This window comes from Opisthocomus hoazin, chromosome 23, assembly GCF_030867145.1.
Source record: "Opisthocomus hoazin isolate bOpiHoa1 chromosome 23, bOpiHoa1.hap1, whole genome shotgun sequence".
Lineage (NCBI taxonomy): Eukaryota > Metazoa > Chordata > Aves > Opisthocomiformes > Opisthocomidae > Opisthocomus > Opisthocomus hoazin.
The window spans coordinates 7972577-7986782 of NC_134436.1; the positions used below are offsets into that span (position 1 = coordinate 7972577).

Sequence of the window (14206 nt, forward strand, 5' to 3'; positions counted from 1 at the left end):
TATATTGTTAACAACTCGAATAACCTTCGGTATTTCTTTTGGATCGCGCATTTTTCCAGCATGCTTTTAAACATTGTAGTCCTTGAACGAGGTCGTAATTAGCTGGAAAGAGGTCTCCCTGTTCACAAACCATTGAAGTTGGATAGACTTCTGCCTGTCTGCAGGTGTGTCTGTCACTGGCTGGATCACGTTTCTGCTGCAGTCAGCAGGGATGGTTTTCTGCGCAGGAGGTTTCTGCCTCGTGCCTGTGGTGAGCCCCACGCTGCCGCCGCGTGTCTGTGCCCACTGCTGTTGGAAACGGGTGAAGGATCACGTCAAAATGGACGGGGGTCAAAGCTCTGCCATGAGACCTGGAATGAAGCTTTTGGTCTCCATAGACAATACTAACTGTGAAAATTAATTTAAAAAAAAAATCATGATTGAAACAGCGTCAAGGCAAATGCATGCTTTTTTTATCATATTATCATTTGTTCTTCCTCATGAGGTCCTTATTAGTTTTTTCTACTTGTTCTTGAGTGTTTTATGAATCATGATGTAATATTTTCCAGTATTGGATACTTGTAAAGGCTAGAATTTGGCACAGCAGTACTGAGGCACAGCTTGCATATATGCTAATGCCCGGTACGGTTAATTACTGTTGAGTATGAAAGGAAGAACTGACACTTTCTAAGCTCGGTGGATAGTTTCTGTTCTCTTTCAGTGAAATATGGAGCCAGAGCAGCCCAGATAAAATCTGGACCAGCTGAGGTACTTCAGATTTCAAAAGGCAGCTGGACTCTGAACATATATGTCTTCTGATTAGTTGCAGAAATGTTATGTTTCAACACCTAATCCTTTCCTCTCCTACAGAAAATGAGAGGAATTGTATCAAAGTGTTTTGGACCTGATGCTTTCCTATCACAGTAGACAAAAATTTATTGCAACTTAAGAAAGTTCTAGAAATAAGTTACTGCACACAGAGGGACCTTCATCCTCTGTCTGTGCATTGCCGAGACAGTCATATCTTCTTGCCTGTCCTTGAAACAAAGTCGGCAACTCTTTTTCTGATTCAGACTTCATTAAAAGGCTCTTTTGTCTTGAAGCAAATATACAATATTCTCCTTTGTAACAATAGTTATTTCCAGAGAAGGAAAGAGCTTTTCCCAACTCACAGATAAATTAATTTTAGTGGTGCTTGACAGCAATTCCATTTTTCCAGTAAGAACAGTCTTACTGTAAATTGAGACTAGAGAATTGCATTATTCATTTGAAAGATGTTTCTAGAATGTCTGTAGGCTCTTCTTGGTAGTGACAGCCTTACACAGAAAGAAAATGGCCTTGCTTTGCTGTGGATTTATTAGTACCAATATATTCTGCAGCTTCTCTCCTTTCAGAATTCTTTGCTTTTCGTAGTCTTCAGTGTTAGAGAAATTATACTTGTTTTGTGGGCTCTCAGCGTGCTATTGATAAAGTCAACTCCAAGAAGATAATCGTCAGAGAAGGATTAAGTGCTGTTTGCCCATTTATTACAGTGAGTAAACTGAGTCAGAGAGACGCTAAATTTTCCTAAAGCCACATAGCAACTTAGTGTTTTAATTAAGTCTGATTCAGCAGCACGTACTAATCAGTTTCCATGGTGCCTGAGGCCCAAGAAGCCAATAATTCAGCCATGTTCAGTACAGAAATGAGAACTGAGGCGAAGTCATGAGAAATTTCATATGCCAAGGAGAGAGACTGAAAATGCCTTCCTCTCATTTTAACATTAATCTTTATTAAATTTTTACAAGAACATTCAAAATAATCTGAGTAATTACAGTAGCAGTGATGAGACTGTTTTACACAGTGTTCAACTGTGACAAAAACCTTCAGCAAAACAGATGCTGTGGTTTCTGCTTTGTTTCTTGCTATGCTTAGCTGCAGAGGGTTTAATATTTTAGTGATACAGGGATGAAGAGTTGATACGAAACAGAAGTAACTGATGCTAGTGAAGTATCTATGAAATAGTTCTTCAGGGACCCAGGAACAGTATTTGTGATCTTAGAAATATAAAAAAGGGCATCTTCCAGCTTCGCTAGGGTAACGTGGTAAACACGGAGGATTCACAACACAGATGGACGGAACACTGGCAACGTTGCAGAAGGGTGGCGGCAGATTAGTCTTGATGCTGCATGGCTCGCGTCCGTGGAGTGCTGCGGACCGCATGGTGCCAAAATAAAACCTGCGTGAGCTTCCCTCGGCGCTTTCCCAATCCTTCCCTGAGACATTTGGGGGCTCAGGATTTCAAAGGGAGAAGGGCAGGCTGTTTGGCAGACGCGGCGTGGATGAAGCAGAAACCCTCTCTGCCAGGTCTCGGGTGAGGTCTTCGCGTGCTGCCTGCGCTGCTGTGTTGGGGGAATGAACTCGCAGTGAGGCGGGGGGTTGGCCAGGTCTTTCTGTTCCTTGGAAATGTTTCTCCCCTGCTTCAACCAAGGGATCCTTGTTTCCTTGTATTTGTACAAATATTAAATTACAAAGCTGCTTCTCCTCTCTCTGGGGAATGCTGGGGACAAAGCCTCAAGAAACACAGCTTTGTCTCCCGTTGCTGTAACAAAGCTCCTCTGTGGTGTTGGACAAAAGCGTAATTACTGTGTGGCTCGCTGCTTCTTACAGTACAACGGCAGTATGTCCTACCTGACAAAATACTGAAGATTTTGGTATTATTTGAAGGCTGAACTGTACAACATGAATGGGAGAGCCAAGCACCATGAGCAGACCGACCAGATCAAATGAACTCTGTAGAAAAGTTCACACTTACAAGCTGGCTTTGGTCTTTTAATGCCTTGATTAGGCTTAATTGAGGTTGCACCTATTTCAAGATAAGCATTTCAGAGACAAATTGAGATTGCTACTATTATTTATACAAGTACTTAAAGCATGAATGGAGTTTGAGCTGTCACAGAACCATCACAGTCCTTGTCCTGCTGGCTTCTCACCTCCAGGCTGGGCACGTTGCTGGGAATGGGCACACCAGTCAAGAGCTGAGCGTGAACTTCTGGTCAATGTAGGAGAGAGAGGTGGGCAATGACGAACAAGGGTTAGAAAGATGTGACCAGCACATCCTGGTGTGGCTTTTCTGAGAGATCTGTTCCCTTATAATGCACAAAATCTTGTCATCTTGGTTCAGGAAGCAGCTAGGTGGTTCTGAAAAAAAAAAGGTAGGGAACATTTTCCTCGTTGAGAGCTAAATAAGCCTTTCAAACAACTTCGACATAAGAAATGCCACAGTGGGTCTGTCGTGCATTTAATGCATCGTTCTGTCTCTCACAAGGACACCAGCAAATCTTTGAGGAGAGTACACAAGCGTGGCCACCATTCCTCTCCAGTTCTCCCAGCGCCCACCATCATCCAACTAGGGATTTTGATGTCTGCCTATTGCCTTTCATATCTGGTTTGGATCTATTGTATGTGAATTTGTCGAATGGCTTTTCTACTATCTGACTTTACAACCTTCTGTGGCAAAAAGGTCCTATAAGTTCATACTTTTGAAGTATTTTCTTTTATCCACATTAAGCTCATCTTCTAACGTCAGTAAGCGACCCTCTACTGCTGAGCGATTTGGTGTGTGACAAATTCTGCATTAACCACTTCTGTGATTTTGTAAACCTCAATCATATCACCCCCATTATTTTTCTTTTCTCCAGGCTAAAGAGTCCTAGTCTTTATAGTATCTTCTTCTCAAGTAGTTGCTCCACCTCCTTGAACGTTTTGGTAGTCCTTTTCTATGCCTTTTCTCACCCCACTGTGTTCATCGTGAGGCAAGCAAATCATTGTCAGGTATCTGCCAAGTACAGTGCTGGGCTTCTCAAAGTCCATTCTTAATTCTAGCGTAATAGTAGACCTGAAGTGAGAACAATGAACTCTCAAAGCTAGGTGGAAAAACAGCGAACAGTTGATGCTCTCGTGCAGTATAGGGCTGCAGCATCAAGATGCTTTATTCTGACAACGTAGCCATCATAAAAAAATGAGACTATAGAAACTGTCTGAGTGTCCCCCACTACATCACACCAGATATGTAAAGTCGAAAAAGGGTTAGAACCTGTTGCAAATTCAGTGGAGAAAGGAATGACCTGTGATGAGCATTGTCAGCAAGGAAAGCTGGCAGTGGTAGGGTAGCGTTCAATATGAATACACAAAAGTTACAGCCGTTACAAACCAACATCACGGGCTGGCGTCTGACCTCTTTGTTTAGCAAGTTACAACTAGATAGACCTCTCAAGTACAATGTCAACAATGGGTTTTAAACCAAGGCAAAACCCCGCAGCAATCTTGACTGAATTAATGTATCTCCCGAGACATTTTTCTCATCTTGATTGCAGTCAGGTATCAGTTTTCCAGTAGATGAGCTGGCAGAGGGCCACTGCTAACAGGATCTTCGATAGGAAGAGTAGAGAGATCTCTCGAACTTCTCGTGATTGCACAGATCCCTTGAGTACTGAGGCTTTCAGGTGTCTTTATTCCACCCTACTGTGCAAGTAACTGCAAAGCAAGCCCAAACTCTTTGATGTATTTGCAAATTTTACAAATAGATTGTTCTAATCAGCAGAATACAATGATCAGAGAAATATGTCTATGCCTTGATGAGCCAATAAAAAGTCAGTTGGTAGCAGTGGAGGTTGCTCAAGCCAGTGAAGTTCAGTTGGAACCGATGTATATTTTAGGGCAATCTTTAAGAAGGGAACCAATTCAACAGTGATATCTCAAACAGGATTTGGTGCATTCTGTACAGAAATTCAAACTCGGCTCCCACAATAAAAATGAACTTTGCCCATTAGGTTTTGCCAATGCCTAGTAAGGAGTATGGTGTACCAATGTGGCGTTTAACGGAGCACTTGGTAAATGCGGTTGAACGAGTGCTGACTCTGTGGGGTCTTGTGCTGACTGTGTGTGGCCTTCTGCTTATCTTTGGTCATGGTTAATTCTTTTCATTGTAATTAACATTAGAGATTAAAGTGTGTTAGAGTAATGACGAAACATTGTTTCCTCAAAACAGTCAAATGAAAGAGTTAACTAAAATCTTGAAACAGAAATGATACCAAGGTACCCACCAGTCCCATTCGTCAGAACTGTTGCTCTGCCCAAATTCTCACTTAAGTGATGAATATGTTTGACCATCAATAAAGACCATTCAGTGATGTGATGGGTCTGAAGACCACAGACCTCCTGTAAATGGTGCCACCTGTAGGGTGAGGGAGCAGGAGACATTGATTCAGATGACACGAGTCTTACTAACCTTGTTTCTTTTGAATTATCCCAAATAGGGTCGAGACTGCAGCGTGCCCATTAATTCTTGCATTCAAAATCCATGTCACAACGGAGGGACCTGCCACCTCACCGAGGCAAATAAAGATGGATTCAGGTAGTAACACAAAATTCATTTAAAGTGAGATGATAAAATTAAATGTGTTTCTACATTGCATTAATGAACTGTCATGGCTACTTTATAAAAGCTGCTGCATGTGACGCTTCTGTTCGCCATACAAAAAAATTAATCTGGTTTCACTGGTGACATGTTGTTTCCTCTGAAAGAGGCCTCCTTGTTTTCTTGTAATGGAATATACTCTTCAGAGCTGTTTTGAGCGGTCTCCCTGATCTGCATTGTGTTGTCTGTATGCTAATTTTCCTTGGGGTATTTCAAGCTCACATATACCCTTTCTTCTATTTGTAAAGTAAGCATCTGTTGCTTGACAGCCAGATGCAAAATGTTTTCATGCTGAAGAATTTTGTAGAGAAACAGGCTTTAAAGAAACAATTTCAAAACATGGAGAGATTGCCACACCTCGAGCATTGCGCCTGCAAGAGAATAACCTTTACAGTTGGACATGACGGCTTTCTGTTTTCCCACATAAGAGAGATGCAGTGTAGATGGGGATACTCCAGAAATTTTCATGAGGTAGCTGGGAGATTTGTGCTGCTACAGGCACCACTTTACAGCTGAGAAAATAGAAGGTTGAGGCTTTGGCCACTAGCTGTCGTTAAAGTTGATAGAAATTCTTTTTTAGAAATTTTTGTAGATTTGGTCCTCAGTATTTATGCTATTTCTTGCACAAAATACATACCAAAGTACACTGGGCTCTTGTTTCAGTTGCATACCTGAAAGCCTTGCTTCTGAAAGCTTTTATACATCACTGAGGCCGCTGCGGCGTCCTCTCCCATGTGTGGCTTCCTGTCAACGACAGCTGGAGGGAGACGCTGAATTGCAATGACTCATCACGGATGTAAGCAGGGAGTCAAACCAGCACATTTTTTCAGTTTGATTCCAGTTTGGTTTCAGCTGTGATTAAGACTGTTCCGACTGAGGTCAACTGTTTGTTAGCCAAGTCAGAAAACCCATCCCATCTTATCTCAGAAAATAGGATTTTTTTCAAAACAGGAAGGGCCAGGTAGAAGTCTGGGTGACTGCCAGGGGTTGAGGTGCAGGGGGGGGTTAGCACCCCCCTCCTGTTTCCCCGCTCATGGTAGGATGCCTTTTGTGTTTCCAGCACGGCATTGTGGCTTCTTTTTGACTCCCCAAATCCCTCCGGTGGGAATGGGGTGCAGAAGAGCTTCCCTTCTGCCCTGGGGGTGGGATGAGTGGGGACACAGAAAACAGAAGAAACACCCCGAAGCTTCTCCCTGTCTCTGCGCCTGCCCACCCCCCAGAATCGCCCCCTTGCAGAAGCAGGGCCAGCACATGCTGGACACAAGGACACTGGTGACGCTGCAGTGGACCAGTTGGGGGTTGGTGGGGATGAGGGGACACCATCAGGCTCTGCGACAAATAACAACCGGAGGCTTTCCCATGTGGGAGAACAGGAGTTAAACACGCGGCCACGTCCCCGTGAGGGGCAGCTCAGAGCTCAGCTTCAGCACCTGTGACATGGCCTTGAGCAGAGCAGAAGAGCCCATCGCCTGGGCACAGACGCCTCTGGAGGGTCACAGAATCACAGCATGTTTGGGGTTGGAAGGGACCTCTGTGGATCACCCAGTCCAACCCCCTGCCGAAGCAGGGTCACCCAGAGCAGGCTGCACAGGACCTTGTCCAGGCGGGGCTGGAATATCTCCAGAGAAGGAGACTCCACAACCTCCCTGGGCAGCCTGGGCCAGGGCTCCGTCATACTGGTGTGTGCTGGTGGGAGAGGATGAGGAGGCTCTGCAGATCGTAGCACGTATGCTACAGTCATACTGCTTGACAGGACCCCCTAGATTTTGGTGAAACCACTGCTCTGCAGTGGTGATGTGATATACCTCTTCTTGATTCAGACTTCAGCAGGGCCCGCAGTTTTCAGAGTAAAAGTTCAGGTTCAGTTTCTGCTTGAGAGAAATAAAGGTCTGGTGGTCTTTGGTTGGGGTTTCCTTCTGGTCACCCTCACATAGTACTGTTTAGATAGGTTCTTCCAGCTTGTGCCAAAATAAAATTGTACCATATTAGAATATCTGGTTTATGTCACTCAGTACCCATTTTCCAAAAATCTAGCTGATATTAAAAAAGTGCTAGTAAAGCATTTTATGATATCCATACTACTGGAATGAAAGGCTTCAGCTTATATTTTGGATCAGGTTTTTCTTTAGCATTTTAGTTCTGTTCTGGGGTAGAAAGTAAAAAGTTTTGAATGACCTGAAATGAAAGCTACTTCTGAATTTTTCTCATGAAGAGTTTTACAATTTCAGAGGCTTTGCTTTGGTTCCAAATGAAGGTAGTTTTTGAGATCCTCTACAAAACTGCAGGGGTAGTTTTGCAGCTTAACATTCGAGGCTTTTTAGGGAAGATTTCTGCTTTTATAGTTATTTATATAGTTTCAGTTGGTCTAATAAAAGACACATAAAACTGTATCTCGACAAAATCTTGCTTCATAAAACTGAATGTTCAGCACTTGCACTGCTCTGTTTTCTCTCCATGTTTTTAATTCGGTCAGCCCCTAGCCCCAGCTGCTCGGGAGTACGGCAGCGTGGGGCTACAGCGTGTCTCAGAGAAATGCGGTGTGGGGATGGACCAGTCAGTGGAGGGGAAGATAAAATTTTGAGATTGCATTTGGCTGGTTTGGGATTTTTGGTGGGAGAACTCTCCAGTGGATGGCAGCAGTCAGAGTTACGTGCATATAAATTGTGTTCATCAAGATGGAAAAACATTGCCTTAGATTATAAGCTGCGAGGAAGTGGATGTCAAAAACATTTTCATGAGAGGCCTCCTTGGATTTTTCTGTTGTGTGGCCTGTAAAAGAAATTATATCTTCTGTATATTCTCTTCCCTAGGGAAATATATCCATACACAAGCTCTGCTGCCAAACTTGTCAAATCTTTACTCTTGTAAAAAGGAAACTGAAGCCAAAGCTCGCTCCCTATGAAATGCCAAGCAGTTTAACTCTCAAGTTTCTGTAGCCTTAGACAAGAAAATTACCTTTTAAATAATGCGAAGGTGGTGATGTTCCCCAGGCAAAGACCGGGAAATCATAGTTCTGACTGAGATTCCAGCCCGACTTGCCCGCTGTGCCGGGTACCCGCAAGGGCTCGCAGCAGCAGGGGGCTGAGCCGCTCAGCTCTGTTGAGACCCCAGGTCCTGGCGGGGCAGCCGAAGGGCAGAGGCTCAGCTGGAGTTCTCCAGTCCTTCTTGGCACCTTTTATTCTTGCACTTTCTGAATTCTGATTTTCACAGTCTCTCTTTTCAGGTAGGGATGATTTGTGTATTAAAGAATAGTTACGTGGCATTGTGTGGCTCAGGGGATTAGGAGCATTAAATTCCTCCTCCCTTTGAATTGTCCATTCTAATCTAATCCAATCCGTGTCTTTGACAAAAAATTGCCAAAAAAGGTGCTTATTGAAACCGATAAAATAAGATGGTCAATTGGAAACGTCCTGGTCATTTAGCATGCCTGTAAGTGAGACTTGGACAAAGGAGGCAGAGCTGCCAGGTCTGCTCCAGTTAGCCACAGGCCAGCAGCTCATCTTTGATAACCTACGGTGTTGAGAAAAAAAGTCTCTGGATTATTTTAACTTGTCTCCCTATAAAACCCCCTCCATTTTCCAGAACATTTTCTTTAGCATTTTCCACCAACTTTAAGTTCCCTCGTAAATGTAAAATCCTGGAACTCATTAACTCCCCAGTGTTAATTCTGCTTAGTTCAAGGAAAAATGTTGCACTTCCAGATTTACAGGCTACTCCATTGGGAGGTAGATGTAAAATGCTCCTTTACCAAGAAGCTGTAATATTCCTGAAAGAATTTACTATCTCTATTTAGAAGCTGATTTTTTTGAAACATGATGCCCTGTTTGTATGCCTATGTTAATAAACAGATGCTAAACTGTTCCATTAGTGTTTGTGAAAAAAATAATTTTGAGTATAGTAAAGTTACAAAATTGTCAGCATACTTCAGCTCCAGAAGTTTACCCCCAAAATGTTGTTGTTAAGTTCTGTGTTCCCTTGCACCTTCATGATGATAATGATGGTTTGGGGTTTTATTTAGTTCTTTATTTTTAGAAACGCACAACACTAACAGAAAATGCCTAAACTGGAGGAACAGAGAATTTGGACCTTTGTGCAACCACAGCATCTTAGAAAAGACTTCTTTCCTGCGTGGCTCTGTTGTTTCTGAGGGCCACATGAAATGCTGTCTCACACTGCTCCGCTATTTAGTCAGTACAAAGTTTTCATCGTTGTCTCTGGATTTAATTTTCTCTCTCGGTCAGCTGAAACCCAAGTTTGATGACCTTCCAGTCACTCTGCAAACTTCATTTTTCTTCTAAGCTTTCTCTGGGAAAATAAATACAAACAGTCCCAAACTGCAACTCTTTCAACACATGGTTCAATCCAGGTCCCAAACTGTATGTTTTATCATTTAATTTTGGTCCTCATATTTGGCACATTCGAATGCAAATCAAAATAAAGAATCATACGTAAGCGATAATGTAAAGACTCCCCCTAATACATAGGGACCAGTAGCCAAATGTCATCAATTATGCTGACATTTCCTTCAGTATGGAATGTGTCCTAATACTGAGCAATTGTATGTTAACAATCCCATATGTATTGTTACTAATGGTAACTCTACTGAGTCGAACCATTACTGTGATAGTGTTTAATAATGTCATTTTTAATTGCGTACATCCAAGCTGTCCCAATCCTTTTGTGGAAGGAAAATGGTGTTATGTTCACGTAAAAATAACCAGCACAAAGCCACTCTTGTTGCTTTTCTTTAAATGGAGAGAAAAATTTGTGCTCCCAAACCAAGACCTTGGATGCCAAGTTGCAGCCTGGAGCGTATTTTTATGGCTGAGTTATAAACCCCTGAAAATGGGGTTTTGTAATCGAAAAGGGAGACATGATGAATGTGCCACTGTGTTTAATTAGATGTCTTTAACCCCCTCCCTGACACTTGCGTTGCCACAAAAGATGGTGTGCCAGCTCTTCTCTCTTATCTCCCTCCTGTGATCCTCTGGATCATTGCAGGGTCAGCAAGAAGACGTATTTTATTAGCAATAATGAGCTTGAGACAGGAAAAGAAAATACTTCTTATTGATTTATTGTGTCCTAAATTGGATTTATTTGAGCAGCTTGGTTTTGGTTGTTTACGGTGAAGGTTTTCTAACTCTCATGACCTGTGAATGGTCCCTGCAGAACTGAATGAAGATGGCTCTTAGCATGCGATCAATAGTCTTGTTCTGTACCTGCCTAGAAGATCTTACTGCTGCGGTGGCTCAAGACACATTCCCTACCCTTTTTTCTTCCTTTTTGCTATTCCCCTAGTTTCTGAGGTTGCCCATGTCATGAAGAAACTAACCTTATCCTCAGGGTCCAACCTAGGACCTACTGAAGGTGGATGCAGAGCTCTATACCAACCCTCCCTTGGGAGTCCCTGCACTCTGCTCAGACTGTGGCACACATGAGCAAGAGAAGCAAATGCCATGCGAAGGGCAACCAGCCCAGAAGGGCTGCAGTTTTCTTCACAGATTCTGAAGCTCTCCTGTTTCTCCAGGGCATTCTCCATCTCAACCTCATGACACCTGCATACAGCAGGATAACCTCCCCGTGTCCACTTTGTCCGTTTGAGCTGAAAAAAAGTACCCTGCAGCTATCTCTGCGTTGGAAATTCTCCTGGTTTCAGGAAGCAGTGGATGGCAGTTGATGGCAATTAGTGTGACTGCTCTGGTGCTTTCTGGTTTTCACCCTCATCAACCAATAGTGCTTTACATTTGTTCAGCTCCTTTTCTACCACCAGAACTTGCAGGGGAAAGGAAATGAACAGCTGAGTGAGTGTGTCGTTTGGACTGGGACTCGAAACACCCCGACTTCCCTTCCACACACACGCGTTCGGTGACTAGTGAACAGCAGCGCTGTTCAAACACTTCAAATATCACTGCTGGCTTCTTAGAAGCCACTGAAATGACTGGAGCACTGAACACATTTTTAGACTCTCTTTTAGGAAACTGTGGCCTCCACCTCTTTGTCACTTACAGCTAGTTTAAAATATAAAGGTTCTCTTAGTAACCATAACTTCTAGATCTAGAGAGGAAACTGAGATTGAAAAAAAAAACAATTAAAGCCCTTCTTTAACCACTTTGTTTCTTACAGTCCCTCTAGGGATCATACATCACAGTCTTGTGAGATAAAATCTTTAGTGCAGTTGTCCTTCAGCAGAGTCCACATTCTCACAGAACCCTTCCTAGCTCTGCCATTGTTTGTTTGTGCTTGAGCTGAATTATCCAGACATCATCAGCTCTTCTACAAATAGATGTTGGAGGAGATGTAGGAGTACTGAAGCCTTACCGCACTTGTAAAAGCAATCATTCCCAAGCATTTCTCGTTTGGACAAGTGACAAAGTGGTAATGAGAAGAAAATGTTCATGTCTGTAAACGCAATTCAAGTCGTTGTTCTTTAAAGACAGCGAGCTATCTAAAAGCTGCCAAGTCGCCCTACAATTGTGCAGTCCTCAGCAGGCAAGTATCCACATACTCACAAAATCATCAACAGAGAAGCCAAGGATTTGAATGTTGTGAGGAGTGTTTACTCTCCAGCTCGAGAGTTGCTTACTTCAATACAGGGCTAGGGTTATCGACAAAGAAAGCAAAGAGAAGCACGACAAGGCCTGTCTCCTGCTGATGCTTTTACGTCTCTCATAATTAATTACATGACCCCATGAACCATCAGACTGCATCCTCCATCAAACACATGGGGTTAAAGTGCTCTGTACTTCACAACAGCAGTGAATTTGGCTCCAGAAACTCACTTCTGTAGGTTCTAATTGCAGTTTTATACCTCAAACCTTCTGCCCCTCCAGAGCCATGCTAACTTTTACTCATTTTTTTCTTTCTCCAAAGCTGTTCATGTGTCCTTGGGTACGAGGGGGAGAGGTGTGAAATAAACCCAGATGACTGCGAAGATAATGACTGTGAGAATAACTCTACGTGTGTGGATGGGATCAACAACTACGTCTGTCTCTGCCCTCCTAATTACACAGGTAAGAAAGAGCCACAACCAAAGAAGAACAGGGATTCGCGAGGAGTGCCTGAAGGGAGGGGTCCAAATGCACATTTACTTTGTCTGTGAGTGTATTATTAACCAAGATAGAGTCCCATTTTAAAGCAACCTGGATGTCTTACTGGAAAGATGTCAGTTCTACCAATATTGCAGTACGTGTGCTCACAAACACGGCAACTTTTATGAGTCAAAATACTGATGCTTCATTGTAAAATACATTAAAAAACAGTGAAGTTTAAGGTATCAGAGAAATTTGTACTTCTGCACACACATTCTGTAAATGTATTTCAGAAATATTGCCAGTACTGAGCTGAGTCTGATGTACATCTGTTCTGAATCTTGGAAAATAAAAATAATTCCTGTTTAAATTATGGTAGGAAAATAGGTTTGGGGGCATGGTTTTCACCTGAGATCTCAGAGGTCCGCATTTATTAAACAAAATGAGCCTGACAATGTGCAGTTTAAATTCACCATCTCCACAAGTGGAGAAGCAAAGGCTGTGTAAGAAACTGTGGGCTCAGCTGTAGTCTTCAGAGTGGACCCATGGCTGTCAGCCCAGCTCAGCAGATGTGCAGTCACTGCGACGTCCAGGGTGCCAGCAGTTGGCAACTGAGTTAGAAATGGAATTAGCATCTCCCGCGCCCATCCTTCACTTCAGATAAATTCCTTCCTAAACCTTCTGCAAGAGCAGAAACCCTCCTGACTGGAATTTAAAAATGCTTTTTCTCAAGTCATTCCTGGGGCATACGGTTGACTCCTTCAAACTGCGCCAGCACGGCCTTCCTGGCGCAGCGTGGAGTGGTGAGGAAACACCTGCAACAGTTCCTACTTCCATCCTTTGAACCGGGTTTATTACCTTCTGAGCACAGAGAAGTAATGAAGGGCTGCTTGTACACTGGAATATATTACATGTCAGGGGATTTAATGAGGATCAAGCTTGAGTGGCTGAGTAAGGCGGGAGGAAAGCTTCTAGAATTTCCAAACTCTTAAAATACTTTTGTGGCTGATACAAAGGAGGCCCATGTAAATCTTTAGCTGAGAAAAGCCTTATGACTTGAATGTACATTTATTGGCGTTCTAAAATGATCTTTCTGCCAAAAACTGAACAACTTCAGCTTAGCAGAGTAGAGAGTTTTGCTGATAGGATGTTGAGCCCATTGTGCTTACTTGTGCACTATTTATGCGAGCCGTTCTTGGGTGGTTTCAAACAAAACTCTGTACAAGGAGGCAGAGTCTTTACATTTACAACAGGAAATATATTTGCCCACCCAAGAAAAGACATATTTAGTAAGAAAATGAATCCAGTATATATGCACATGCACTTTCCTTTTCATGGGCATATTGTGGATTATTTTGGGTTTTGCAGACAAAAAGTAGGAAATAACTAGGCTGGGATTTCTCCTCGAATGGCAGTCTGGAGAGGGGCCAGGGAACTCATATGATACGATATTTCAGAATCAGTTTTGAAATACTTTTAATCAACTTCCAGCTTTATTTTTTTTCAACCTGAATATTGTCTGTGCTGTCCTTCTGCTTATTGGGAGGAGTCTGTCAAATACCAGACCCCCGTCTTGCAATGCAGCATACACACAACTGTATGTACCACACAACAGGCATTTGCTATCGCAGTGCAGGCAATGGCTTTGGCTATGGTGGAAACAAACTGAATTTTTGAAGAAGAGCAGGAAATACTTCTGGCAAACACAATATGAATCATAAGTGAAAAAGGCTGCAAAAAT

General features: G+C 42.9%; 1 protein-coding gene across 2 annotated transcripts in view; it reads left to right on the top strand.

Annotated features, from left to right (window-relative positions):
- Positions 1-14206, top strand: part of SLIT3 (slit guidance ligand 3) — a 525043-nt gene that overhangs the window by 461148 nt on the left and 49689 nt on the right. For both annotated transcript variants that reach the window (XM_075442199.1, XM_075442200.1), the window contains exons 28-29: positions 5277-5374; positions 12308-12447. In XM_075442199.1, the coding sequence (XP_075298314.1) occupies positions 5277-5374; positions 12308-12447 (238 nt within the window). The remainder of the gene's footprint in view (positions 1-5276; positions 5375-12307; positions 12448-14206) is intronic.